Genomic DNA, 14,031 nt, shown 5'->3' with positions numbered 1-14,031 from the left:
ATTTGTTTTAATTATCATTTTATATATACTTGCCAAAAAGCTGTTACTTAGGTGTCTATAATATTCCCCTGTCCCTTGGCGTCTACAATTTTTACCTTCTCCAGGCTGACTTCACATGGCTCTTTTGGTTTTATCCGATTAATAACTGCCTCCGCACCAACTCTGTCTTTAGCTGCATCTTCTCACGTGGAATGTGAGATGATATATATACTTTATATATACTTGCCAAAATTACCATGTCCAGTTTAATCTTTTTTCTGCATGAATATTTCCCTATAGCATTAGTCTCATATGTCTCCTTCTTCTTGAAACCATTATTTCTAGCCTGTTATAATACTTACTATAACAACTAACACATCTTCTGTTGCTGTTGTTAGTCTACTTTTCATGTTAGCAATTGTCATATTGCAGTATATATGGTAGATATTAACAATAGTCTGATTGACTGATACATGTAGCAAACATTGTATAATATAATAAATACAGACCCTTTGTTCAAACACTTTATTCCTGTTAATCTTTTGCAAAGGGACTGATACAAAAAATTGCATTATAACAAACAAAATCATTATATTCCAAATTGAAATTGCTAGATATAGAAAAAGGTACCAATTTTTATGTTCAAATGAATCACAAGGACAAATCAGCCTAAATAATAAATTGTAAGTTTTGAATGTGCTAGTGCCACTTGACAATGAGCTCCATCAATATAAATTGATCCCATGGGCAGATTTCTTATTAACCATGCCTCACTAGGGCATTGGGTTAAATGCTTAAATAACAGGATAAGAGTCTTGCTGACATTTGAATTCCTGTTTTCCAGGCCCTGCCAGTTTCTCCCTTCCTTCCTAGTAGGAAGAGAAGTCCTTCAAAATGCTATTATTCTACATGTGGTTTCTACACAGGTGAAGTTACAGTTGGTGACTGATTTTTACAGACTCACTCCTTTCCCCTCCTTACAACAGAGATCCTACTTTTAATCACACTACTCTGTTCTTCCTTTACTTCTTTTGCCTTTTCCATTATGCAAGGAGGTCAGCTAGTAATACTCAATATGACTAATTAAAAAGAAAAACACCAAGATAAAGTGCACCAAGGCACTTGGGTAATTCCAGTGAAACCTGTGGATAATAATGACAATTAATGAGTCCTGTAATAATTTTATAAATAGTCATTTGACCGCACTCACAGGAAGTGAATAACAATTTACACTGATGGTGGAGAATCAAATCTTGTGATTCATTTGAGCATTCCTTTTTCCTGCCTTCTGTAGTTGATACTGACTCTGTTTTTTGGCATTTCTGGGATTTCTAGAAGACGCTTCATTTGGGACCATTCTCTAAATGAGAATCCAATATTCCAGTGGATGGAGTGAATAGCATCTTCTTCATGTGGGCTACTTTATTTATTTTTATTTATTTTTATTAAATTCTTTTATTAGTACATTGTAGGTATACAACACAATTACATTTCTCATTGGGAATTGTACCTTTACATAATGCATCTTGGTTCTTATTTTTTCCCCATTCCTAGCCCTCTCTTCACGCCCTCCACCCTTCCCTATTTACAAAGACTTTATTTCCATTTTTTCCATTTCTCATCATTTTTCCTTTCCCTTCTTTCCTTTCCCCTGCCCCTCCCACTATCCCTACCACTTGGGACCTTTTCTTCCTATTTTACATTATCGATTATTCATTCTAATCATTGGTACATTTTAGCTATACCATATAATGACATTCATCATTGGAAATTTGCATCTTTACATAGTCTCTCTTGGTTCTTATTTTTCACCCTTGCCCAGCCCTCCCTTCAACCCCTCCATTCCTCCCTATTTACAAATATTTTTAAAGATGTGGTTAGAGTAAATTTAAGTACCTTGAGGATGGAAAAGGTATCCTAATTCAAACGCAGAAGAAATATAGAAAGATGTTCAAAATAGGATCTTCTAATTTTACAGCTTGCAAGGATACTACAGGTGAACTAATAAAAAAGAAAACCTTAACCAAGTAAGATAAAGACATTTATACAAGGGCTGAACTTATTTGCATCAGAGTTGGGACAAGGATTCAAAATCCCTGGCTTTGTGCTAGTGATCTCACCATGGTGTAGACCTCTGGGAGCTTTGAAAATCCTGAGAAGGGCTACTGCTTGGATTGGGTTATGAAGATCTCTTAGGTTGCAAAGATATCAGAATAGTACAGTTAAAAACAAAGGATCTGAGTGAGTCATTCCCTTCCCTCCATTCAACTGTAAATAGTACCCTGAGGTTATTCATGCTTCCATTGTCTTAAGAAGTACAGAATAAAATAACAAAGTCCTAAATTCACCATGCCTTAGGCCATAGAGCACTGGCACTAATGCGAGATTCAGTGGGAGGTAACAAAAGTCAGAGGTCTCTGACTTTAAATTCTGAGAGCCTGAGTCTCTTTCCTTCTCTATACAAGGCCATCAAAGTGCCATTATTCTGCATGCATCACAGTGACATTTCTCTTGGTGTCTGCACAACTGGATTTGCAGTTGGTGCAATTCTTTTTCTTGTTCCTGCAGCTACCTTCCCCATGATCTTCAATAAAGGTAACAATTAACTACTTACTACTGGGTGTGGGCTTGGCAGTTCTTTCTTCACTCTACACAAGAACCTGGACTACTATTGTCCCATTCAGCTGTAACAAAAGTACTAGCTAGAAGTTAAACTGATTACAAATGGCAGATTACCAAAGAAGGGGCATAAAATTGTACAGGTGAAACAAATAACCAGCAGTACATTAAGACTGATAGGAAGAGGATAATGAAAACAAGACCCAAGGATCATTTTCAAAATCCAGCCAGAACATCTTGCACTGACTTAAAAATAAGCAAACAAAAAAATGCACTTAAACTTTTGGATAGTAATTTGTTCTCTATGAAATGATTCCTTCTTATTGCATATCAAATTTCTTCAATATCATTCTACAATTTTTAAGGATAAAAATACAATTCCTTAGCATGGACTCACGTCTCTGTTCATGTTCAACATTGCCAGTTTCTTCCTTTTTAGGACTTTATGTTTACTATATTTTCTTTTGAGGAAAGTTGACTTCATTTATCTTTTGCTCTTAAAGAAAGTAGAAAATTTCCTTAGGAATATCTTTTCTGATTTTGATAAAATCTGTCTACATTATAGTCCTTAACAACACTGTGACTCTCTTGTAGTGTGAGACCTAAGTAACTCCATTTTAAAATTTGGCCCCATCTTAGAATAAGGTGGCCTAGACATAAATTCTAGTTCCAAAAAAACCCCACTGTTGTGTCCAGATCGCGATGTCCCAAAGACCACCAGGAGACCGTTTCCGATGTAAGCACACGAGGGTCTTTTATTTAAGCTTAAGCAGGGACTCTCAATTGTCACCGACACAGCAGATCGAGATTGAGAGCCCCGAGCCTCGAAACTAGCAGGGTTTTTATTGAGTATACAACAAGCTTTGGTTGTTAGTAGCCAGGTGATTGGTTAATATTAAATACATATGAAGTGTAGGGTTTTGATTGGTTAGGCTTAGGGGGGGTTAAGGGGGTTACGTATAGATTTTTGCAAGGGAGAAGGGGACAAAGGTTAGTGGTCGACTGTCATAAGCTGATGGTTAGCAGATCCACTGACTAATGGTCACATCTATCTTTTGTGGGCAGTTAGCCATTAACTGCTTACCTTATAGATAGTGTGTCCGGAATGTCCTTCCTGAGTACACAGATGGCTGGGTAATAAACTTAGGAATTTTGAGTGGATAAGCACAAATTTGAGAGAACAAAGGAGACAGCTCCAAAATGGAGTCACTCTGGCTCCACATTCCCCCCTTCTCATGGTGTTATAGAGGGCCAATCATGGGCCTCTGGGGGTTAATTCTGTCAAATCAATAGGTATTGGCTGGTATTGGGACCTGAGTACCATTAACTGAACAGCGTTAATTCGCTTTTTAATGAACGAAACTAGTCTATTAAGTATGTAAGGTCCAAAGGTTAATAGTAGCAACGCGATAAGCAAGGGGCCCAACAGGGTAGAAATTAGGGTAGTGAGCCAAGGGGAAGAATTAAACCAAGATTTGAACCAGGTTTGAGATTGTTCTCTTTCTCGTTTACGTTTGGCGATGTCTTCTCTAACTTTAGCCATGGATTTTTTGACTACTCCTGAATGATCTATATAGAAACAGCATTCTTCACCTAGTGCAACACAGAGTCCTCCCTGTTGAAGGAAAATTAAGTCCAGCCCCCTTCGGTTTTGGAGGACTACCTCTGCTAGTGAAGTTAAAGACTCTTGGAGGTGGGAGATGGAGCTTTCTAGCCTTTTAATATCTATATCTATGGCTGTCCTTAAGTCATTATAATATTTATTGTGTATTAGTAGCGATGAAACTCCCGTTCCTGTCCCAGCTAGTCCTAATCTTAAGAGAACGGTCAAAGTAATGGCCGTTACAGGTTCTTGCTTAACTCTGACCTGGGTTTCAGCCAGGCGGCTGGGGATGTCTTTTTCTGAGTGATATAACAACCGGGGGACTAATTGTACAAGTACACAGAAATCTCTTGTTTGTTTTAACACTAGCCCATGTACACAAGGGGTAAGTCCAGAGGAACAGGCCCACCACCTGTCATAAGGGGGAATGAGATATTTAGGCCTAGGTCTAAGGATGGTTTTGTTACAAAGGTGTTGGTGGGAGGCCGGGACACTGTCGACACAAGTTCCTTGCCCAGTTACCGATTGTAGGGTCAGCCTAGCTGTCCCTTTTTGTTGTCATCTACATTGAGTCGGGCTGTCTGACTTAGTGAAATTGTCTAGATAAGCTACTGCTTCATAGTATGGGGGCTTAGTATCATAACATAGCCAGCAGGACTGAGTGAGGTCTGGCCTAGATGTATTTAGGGCTTTAAAGGTGTGAACCATCAGTTCTCAAAGGGGGTCCTGGTCCCGGTTATGATTGACTTTATCAATCTGGGTGATCATTTGAATCAAGGGCGGGGATGTGGAAGCGGAGGTTAAGTCTGATGGCCGTACGGAGGTGTTTGGTTTTGGTGACATAGGCGAGCTTTTTGGGGGAGGGGGCTTAATAGGTCTGAAAGGGGCTATTGGAGCTAGCGCCAAGTTTGGCCCTATCAATTGGGGAGACCCTATGGTGAGCGGCTCTGCCTTCAGTTTTATAGTGAATAACAACCCGGTATCATAACCATCTTGATATAGACGGAGTCCCCAAGTCTGGCCTGTTTTCCATTTAGTGTACCTTTTACCTGAATCCGTGAATGAAAGTCTGACCGGGTTACAGAGGAACCCGGTACAGGGGCCACTAAGAACTAAGAAATTACCACCCTTTTGATTTGTCTGCAGGCCAGGGGGCCCAGGGACTCTTTTTAAAGAAATAAAATCGTCCTTGACAGGCGGGGCCCAGGAGACGGTGCCCGTGGACTCACATCCCCATTTGGCACAATAGAACTGGTCAGGTCCCCCGCACTTGTTTATCTGAGACTGTGTGTGCCTTTTTCCCGGACAAACATAAAAGGGGGTGCTTTGTAGGATGTTTTTATCAAGAGAATGGCTACACCCAGGGTCAAGTCTAGGAGGGGCCATGGGTACTGGAGCCATGGGCAGGGATGTTTTATTAGTATTACATTGGCCTATGCCTTTTTTACATATTGGCTCTCCTCTAGGCCCGATTTTTCAGTTTCCAGTGTTCTAAGTCCCTGTGGCGAGTGAACACAGGTCAAAGTCTAGGTCTGGCCACCAGGTAAGTGGTGGAGCCACTTCGGATGAACTGTTAACAATGTTGCCCGTAGACGTACTAATGATCATCCAGGTTAAATTTAAGGGAGCATATGGGTTTTGTCCTCCTAGTGTCGGTGTCAAAAGTACAGTTACCATAATCACGATCGTCGACGACGTAGCTTGAGTTTGAGGGGATTGTCTTGGTCTCTGGACACCGGCCATGATGGAACGAAGTCTTCTAGGACAGTGTGAGGATCTGCAGGGCGAACGTGGGTGTAGTGTACCCACGAAGCAATCCCGTCGACCTTGAGAGCAGTGGGCGTGGTCAGGACTGTGACGTAGGGTCCTTTCCAACGGGGCTCAAGGTCTTTCTGCCGGTGTCTCCGAACGAAGACCCAGTCTCTAGGTCGGTAGCGATGGGGCTCAGGAGGTGGTCCGGTCTGGTATAAGGCTTCTAACTTAGGCCAGATGTCTTCGTGTACACTTTGGAGGCTTTTTAAAGAAAGTAACAACTTTTGGTCATCAAATTTAACAAGTACATTTGAGTGAAGGTTGGGGATAATGGGAGGGGGAATTTCAAACATGATTTCAAAGGGGGTCAACCCCATTTTATAGGGTGAATTGCGCACCCTATAAAGGGCGAAGGGAAGGAGAGTCACCCAGTCACCGCCAGTCTCTAAGGTTAATTTAGTTAAGGTCTCTTTTAAGGTTCTATTTATCCTTTCTACCTGTCCTGAGCTTTGGGGTCTGTATGCACAATGTAATTTTCAATCTGTCCCCAACACCTGTGCTAAGGTTTGACTCACCTTGGAAATGAAGGCGGGTCCATTATCTGATCCTAGCATTACTGGAAAACCGTACCTTGGCAGGATGTCTTTTAGCAGCTTTTTAGTCACACTTTGCGCTGTCTCGTGTTTGGTAGGAAACGCTTCTGTCCATCCTGAAAAAGTATCTACGAAAACTAACAAGTATTTATAACCGTACTTCCCAGGTTTTACCTCGGTGAAGTCCAATTTTCAATAGGCTCCAGGTCGGTTTTCCCTCAGCCTATTTCCTGGGTTGGCCCTATTGTGGGTGGCATTTGTCAATTGACAGGCTTTGCAGGTAGCAACAATATGTTCAATTGTAGAATTAGCATCACGGATCTTAATTTCAGCATGTCTCAGGAGATCTTGCATTTTCCGAGTGCCCATGTGGGTGGTCCAGTGTATCTTGGAGAGAACTTGTTCTCCCAGTGTTTTAGGCAGGATGACTTTACAATCAGAAGATTTTCACCACCCGTTGAGGCACTGGGGCGTAGGTAATTGTTTTATCCAATTTAAGTCTTTTTCAGTGTACTGGGGTTTTTTTGGTAGGGCTGCACTTCCCGGATCGGGCAGCTGAGTGGCCAGTGTCAGATCAACCTTTAAAGCTATTTTTCGGGCCGTCTGGTCAGCTAGATTATTTTCTCTGGCAATTGGAGTGTCGCCCTTCTGGTGTCCTGGGCAATGGATAATGGCTAATTTTTTCGGTAGCCAGAGGGCTGTTAAGAGGGCAAGGATCTCTTCTTTGTTTTTAATAGTCTTTTCTTCAGCTGTCAAGAGTCCCCTTTTTTTGTAGATGGCCCCATGGACGTGCGCAGTGGCAAAGGCATACCGGCTATCTGTGTATACATTTAACTTTAGGCCCCGTCCTAAAGTCAATGCCTTGGTCAGGGCTACGAGCTCTGCCCGTTGTGCTGAGGTCCCGGTGGGCAATGGTTCTGTCCAAATGACCTCAGTTTCTGTCACCACAGCTGCCCCAGCATACCTGTGGCCCTCACGAACAAAGCTGCTCCCATCAGTGTACCAGGTGTTGTCTGTGTCTGGCCATGGTTGGTCACTCAGATCTGCTCGAATTTCGTGTACCTGGGCCAGGATGTCTGTGCAGTCGTGAAGCGGAGCCTCTAAGTTCGGGTCTGGCAACAGTGTGGCTGGGTTTAAAGCAGCCGGGGCCTGAAAGACAACTCGGGTTGGATTTAGGAGTAAGCTCTGGTAGTGGGTCAGGCGAGCATTACTGAGCCATCGATCCGGAGGCTGTTTTAGGACTCCCTCAATGGCGTGAGGGGTGGTCACGCATAGTTCTTGGCCTAATGTCAACTTGTCAGCGTCTTTGACCATTAGAGCTACTGCTGCAATCATTCTTAGGCACGGGGGCCATCCTGACGCAACTGGATCAAGTCTTTTTGATAAGTACGCCACTGGGCGGCGCCATGGCCCTAGATACTGGATCAGGACGCCCTTAGCGACTCCTTTGTTTTCATCAATGTAAAGGTGGAATGGCTTAGTAATATCAGGCAAGCCCAAGGCTGGTGCCGTCAGCAAGGCTGTTTTAATTTGATCGAAAGATTTTTGTAGCTTTTCTGTCCATTGAAAAGCCTGACTGTCTCTAGTTGCCTCGTAGAGGGGCTTTGTGAGCTCTGCGAACCCTGGTATCCATAGGCGGCAGAAGCCCGCCGATCCCAAGAATTTTCTGACTTTTCGAGGGGAATCTGGTGTGGGTATCTTAAGAATTGTCTCTTTTCTAGCATCCGACAGCCATCTCTGCCCTTTTTTAAGCACGTACCCCAGGTAGCTTACCTCGGGTTTGCAGATCTGGGCCTTTTTAGCGGACACCCGATACCCCAGCTCTCCTATGACCATCAAGAGTCTCTTGGTTTCATTTAAGCAGTCTTCCTGTGTCTCAGCTGTCACAAGAAGGTCATCTACATATTGTAACAGAGTTAGTTGGGGGTTCTGGAGGCGAAACTCACCCAGGTCTTTATGTAAGGCCTCGTCGAAGATGGTGGGAGAGTTTTTGAATCCTTGAGGTAATCGGGTCCACGTCAGCTGTCCGTTGATGTCTTGCTCTGGATCACTCCATTCAAACGCAAAGATGTGTTGGCTTTTAGGTGCCAGTGGAAGGCTAAAAAAAGCATCTTTGAGATCTAAGACCGTGTACCAGCGATGGCTCGGGGGAAGAGAACTCAATAGGGTGTATGGATTAGGCACTGTGGGGTGGATGTCTATAACCCTCTTGTTTACCTCCCGGAGGTCCTGCACTGGCCGATAGTCATTAGAATGAGGTTTTCGTACTGGCAACAAGGGGGTGTTCCAGGCCGATTGGCAGGGTCTGAGAATCCCCTGAGCAAGCAACCTCCTGATGTGTGGAGTTATTTCTTTCTGGGCCTCCAGGGGCATAGGATATTGGCGAACTCGTACCGGATCTGCTCTAGGTTTTATTTTTATAAACACCGGTGCCCTGTGTATAGCTAGCCCCATGTCTCCAGTTTCCGCCCATGCTTGTGGGAACATGGAGAGCCATTGTTCCATATCAGGATCAGGAGGGGCCCTCTTTTGATGTAGTAGATATTTATCTTCCAGGTTTATGGTTAGTACCTGAATGGGCCTTTCCTCTTGATTAAGGACTTTTGTGCCCCCGGGTTGGAAATGAATTTGAGCCCCTAATTTAGTAAGTAAGTCCCTTCCCAATAAGGGGTAGGGGCAGTCTGGTATAACCATAAATGAGTGGGTTACTTGGCCCACTCCCAAGTCTACTGTTCTTTGGGTTGTCCATGAATACTTTTTCATGTCTGTAGCTCCTTGGACCCAGGATGTTTTATCAGAAATATGGCCACACGGTTTGAGTAGGACTGAATGTTGAGCCCCTGTATCCACCAGGAACTCAATAGGTCTCCCCTCCACTTTTAGGGTTACCCTGGGCTCGGGGAGGGGTGCCGAACCCCGTCTCCCCTAATCATTTGATTCATCCGCAGCCAGAATAGGGGTCTTGGGGCGTCCTTCTCGCTGTTTCTTTTTAGGACAGTCCCTGGCCCAGTGTCCGTATTTTTTGCAATAAGCACATTGATTTTTCCCCAACTGGGGGCACTCTCTGTGTCTCTCTTTGTTTTCTCCTTCCATCACAATCTTTTTTAGTCTACGTTTACATTTTTTCTGCTCTCCCACAGTGGCAGCCAGAAGGATCCGAGCTAAGTTTCGGGTCTGGCGGTCATCAGCTTTTTCTCGTTTTTCTTCTGCGGTTTTTTTATTGTTATACACTTTCTCTGCCACTGCCACTAAGTCCTGAATACTCTTTTCTCCTAACCTATCTACTTTCTGTAACTTTCTCTTAATGTCTGGCGCCGCCTGGTTGACAAAATGTATTATTACAGCTGCCTTTGTCTTAACTGCTTCTGGGTCTATAGGAGTGTACCTACGAAAAGCTTCCTGAATTCTTTCTAGGAAAGCAGCAGGGCTTTCATCTAACTTTTGTTGTACATCTCCTACCTTAGCCAAATTGGTGGGCTTTTTCGCCGCTGCTCTGAGACCTCTTAATAAAGTCTGGCGATAGACTCGAAGTCTCTCCTTACCTTCTGCCGTGTTGAAGTCCCAGTTAGGTCGGGACAGAGGAAAAGAAGTGTTGATGGTGTCTGCATTGGTGGTGGGCTGACCACTGTCACCAGGAACCAATTTTCTGGCCTCATTCTGGATTCTCTCTCGTTCCTCAGTGGTGAACAGGACCTGCAGAAGCTGTTGACAGTCATCCCAAGTGGGCTGATGGGTAAACAAAACGGTTTCTAACAGGTTAATTAAATCTCTAGGGTTATCAGAAAAATTGGCGTGTTGTCGGCGCCAATTATAAAGATCACTGGTAGCAAAGGGCCAGTAATGATGAGGCTGGTTTTCATGTTCATCAGGGGGCCTTATTGCTCGCAGCGGGCAGACAGTTGAGTCTGCCGGTCCTGCCGGCGAGGCGGCGCGCCGGTGACGAGTATTTTGGGCGGGACCATCACGGTTGTTGGCGGCGCCCGGGGCGGGCTCCCCAGCCCCGGCTGGGACTGGGTCACCTCCTCCAGCCTGCTGTGGCGGAAGAAAGGGGAGGGAATAGGGGGGAGGAAATATAAGATCTTTCTCGGTCCCTCCCTGGAGGACAGGGTAAAGTGGCGCGGTTGGCTTGGTTTCGGTTTGTTTTTCATCCGCGCGCTTTTTAGGAGCCTTTTCTTTGGCCGTCAGGATTAACTCCGGTTGCTGTTGCTGTGAAGGCAAAAAGAGCTTAACCCATGGGGGCGGGTTAGAAACCAGAAATTTCCAAACGGCGATGTAGGGTATCTGATCGGGGGGGAGGATGGCTTTACGAACTCTGCGAATTATCTGCAAATCAAAAGTTCCCTCGGGGGGCCATCCTACCCCGAGGGAGGGCCACTCTGAGCCACAGAGGGTGATGAACTTAGTCTTCTTAATTTTTAAACTTAAGTTATGAGCGCTCTCCCTAACTTCTTTGAAATGGTCTGTTACAAGGGAAAGAGGGGTAGTCACAGTCTGTCCCATCGTCTCGGTCCAAGTCAGCACAAACAGACACACAAACGCAACAGAGAAGCACAAGGTGAGACAAAACCGTCCTCCGCGCGATTGGAGGCAATGCAAATGGGACGACGGCCTCCTGCCGTGTCGCGGGAGCGACCCGCACCGTCCCTCCAGGAGTCTCACTGACCCGTACTCTTGGGGCACTCCGTCCCCACCAGTGGAATCCGGAACGTCTTTCAGGATCCCGGGTCGGCGGCCCTTGCAGCGCGTCTGCCTAGACCGTCTGCCGACCTTCCCAGAAAATAGGCCCAGACTTTACAGCACAAAAAAAACACTCACCAGCCGGCGTTGACCCTCCGGTACGGGAGTCCTGAAGGTCTTGGGATCCCGGACGAGCCCCCAAATGTTGTGCCCAGATCGCGATGTCCCAAAGACCACCAGGAGACCGTTTCCGATGTAAGCACACGAGGGTCGTTTATTCAAGCTTAAGCAGGGACTCTCAATTGTCACCGACGCAGCGGATCGAGATTGAGAGCCCCGAGCCTCGAAACTAGCAGGGTTTTTATTGAGTATACAACAAGCTTTGGTTGTTAGTAGCCAGGTGATTGGTTAATACTAAATACATATGAAGTGTAGGGTTTTGATTGGTTAGGCTTAGGGGGGGTTAAGGGGGTTACGTATAGATTTTTGCAAGGGAGAAGGGGGCAAAGGTTAGTGGTCGACTGTCATAAGCTGATGGTTAGCAGATCCACTGACTAATGGTCACATCTATCTTTTGTGGGCAGTTAGCCATTAACTGCTTACCTTATAGATAGTGTGTCCGGAATGTCCTTCCTGAGTACACAGATGGCTGGGTAATAAACTTAGGAATTTTGAGTGGATAAGCACAAATTTGAGAGAACAAAGGAGACAGCTCCAAAATGGAGTCACTCTGGCTCCACACCCACAAGATGTACTTTGGCCACTTGCCTGTGATAATGTTCAACAGTCCCCTAACAACTAGCCTAACAACAGCTAATCAATAGCTGCCTCAATGTCCCAGATGCTCTTCTCTATGGTCTACAACAACTAATCAATAGTTACCCCAATACCCCAATATCCCAGATGTTCTTTTCGATGACTTAAACAGCTGTTTACAGTTTGACACAAAAGGCCCAACCAATTAGGTTTACACTTTCAAAACTTGCTAAATGCTAGCCAATCGTGTGATTTGCTTGTGATTTAAAACCCCACGCCCTTTTAAAACCCCATGCCTTGCTGTAACCTCTATAAAAACCCCTGGTGTTTTAGAGTCAGGGCTCTCAATCCTGACCCACTGCTTCGGTGTCGGATGAGAGTCCCTGCTGGAGCTTAAATAAACGACCCTCGTGTGTTTACATCAAAATTGCCTCCTTGGTGGTCTTTGGAGACCTCACTATCTGGACACAACAGTAGCAAGTGTCACAATTACAGTTCCATATTTCTTTTCCAGTTTATTTGACAAATTAAGTATATTTACTTGGTTTCAATTCACATTAGACCACAATGGTATCTGCTTTTACGAACTGTTGCATTGTCCTTTCCTGACACATAATAGGTACTTAGTTTGAATGAATGAATTAAAAAATGAAACAAAATAATTCTAGAGACAAAAAACCCACAGCAGATTTATCCATGGAGAATTCCAGGTAGATACTGTCAAGATCCAACCTGACTCTGGTTTATTCACTGCTTGTCTACTGTTGATACTCAGACAAGACATATTTATGGATTGAATTGATGAATGTTTCTAAGGTTTGAAGGTTTACTATATTTGCACTGTATTTGGCTGTTCACTCTATATGCAACTCTGAAAATATTAGCAAGTTTACTGGCCAGTGGGGAAGTGAAGAATTTTGGGGGAGGTTTACATATGAAATGATCCAGTTTTCCACAGATCTTCTTCAGCTTGAGTAAAGTTAACAGCTATCTGCAAGTTCTAGTTTACATCTTAAGGAGGAATTTGTGCTTAAGGATTAGGAGGCACAATTTAAATTTCTTTTACATATTCTTATTTGTAAAAATTTAAAGAAGCCTTTAATAATTGGTACTGGCACAGCTGTGTGTCCACGTGCAAAAAACAAAGTCGGACCAGTTGTTATAAACAAAATACAAAATAAACTCGAAGTGGATCAGAGACAGGTCTAGGAATGAAACTATAAAACTCAGAACATAGAAGAGTAAATTGTAGTTATCTTAGATTAGTCAATAATGTCTTTGATAAGACAACATAAGCATAAGTAACAAAAATACATAAACTGGACTTCATAAAAATTAAAAATTTTGTAATTTCAAGAACAGCATAAGAAAGTGAAATAATAAGCTGTTCAATGGGAGAAAATATTTCAAAATTATGTATCTTATTAAAATATTCAGAATATACAGATTACTTTTACAATCAATGATAAAAAGCTTAATTATCCAACTGAAATGGAGGATTAATTAAATGTATGGATTAAATTATTAATTAAAAGGATTAAATTAATAGAGGATTAATTAATTAAATGAATAGATTAATTATCCAATTGAAATCGAGGAAGTGTTACTTCAGAGGACATATGTAGGAGTTCAGTAAGCGAGCAAAACATTTTCAGTGTTACGAGTCATTAGAGAAATCAAAGAAACAGCACAATGAGAAACCAATTTATAAGCACAATTGGTCAAAATTAATCAATCAATAACTAGTTTATGAAGGTAGATCCCCCAGAAACTTCTGTGGGGCTTGTAAAATGATGTGAACACTTAGAAAGTTTGGCAGCTTCTCAAACAAAACAAAACTAAATAAACCACGGAGTTATGATCTGACGTGGTAATTTTATTCCAAGGTGTGTACCCAAGAGAATTAAAAATGTATATCTATCCAAAAATTTGTAAACTAATGTTCATACAGCCCTTATGCATACTAACTAAAACGTAGAAATCACTGAATTTTCATCACCTCATGAATGAGTAAATAAAATATGGTGAATTCATATAATTTAATATTATTTA

At 43.2% G+C, this 14,031-nt stretch overlaps 1 protein-coding gene across 1 annotated transcript; it reads right to left on the bottom strand.

Annotated features, from left to right (window-relative positions):
* Positions 1 to 6,717: 6,717 nt before the first annotated feature.
* Positions 6,718 to 11,120, bottom strand: LOC147821801 (uncharacterized). Its single transcript, XM_087199235.1, has 2 exons — positions 10,089 to 11,120; positions 6,718 to 8,588 (listed from the first exon to the last, which is right to left on the bottom strand). The coding sequence occupies exons 1-2, from the start codon at positions 11,044 to 11,046 to the stop codon at positions 6,994 to 6,996; spliced, it is 2,553 nt and encodes an 850-aa protein (XP_087055361.1). The 5' UTR covers positions 11,047 to 11,120; the 3' UTR covers positions 6,718 to 6,993.
* Between the last annotated feature and the right edge of the window lie 2,911 nt (positions 11,121 to 14,031).

Source organism: Heterocephalus glaber, unplaced genomic scaffold, assembly GCF_053883595.1.
Source record: "Heterocephalus glaber isolate CG9 unplaced genomic scaffold, H.glaber_assembly_v1.0 deba00001690, whole genome shotgun sequence".
Lineage (NCBI taxonomy): Eukaryota > Metazoa > Chordata > Mammalia > Rodentia > Bathyergidae > Heterocephalus > Heterocephalus glaber.
Note: the sequence above shows the minus strand (reverse complement) of the source record. Positions and strands in the feature narration are given on the sequence as shown.

Bases quoted from the DNA above. Each gene is read 5' to 3' on its own strand.
- LOC147821801 (XM_087199235.1), bottom strand. From the start codon at position 11,046: ATGGGACAGACTGTGACTACCCCTCTTTCCCTTGTAACAGACCATTTC. The intron at 8,589-10,088 runs GTAAGGAGAGAC...GGAGTGATCCAG, and splicing joins GGACTTCAACACGGCAGAAG to AGCAAGACATCAACGGACAG.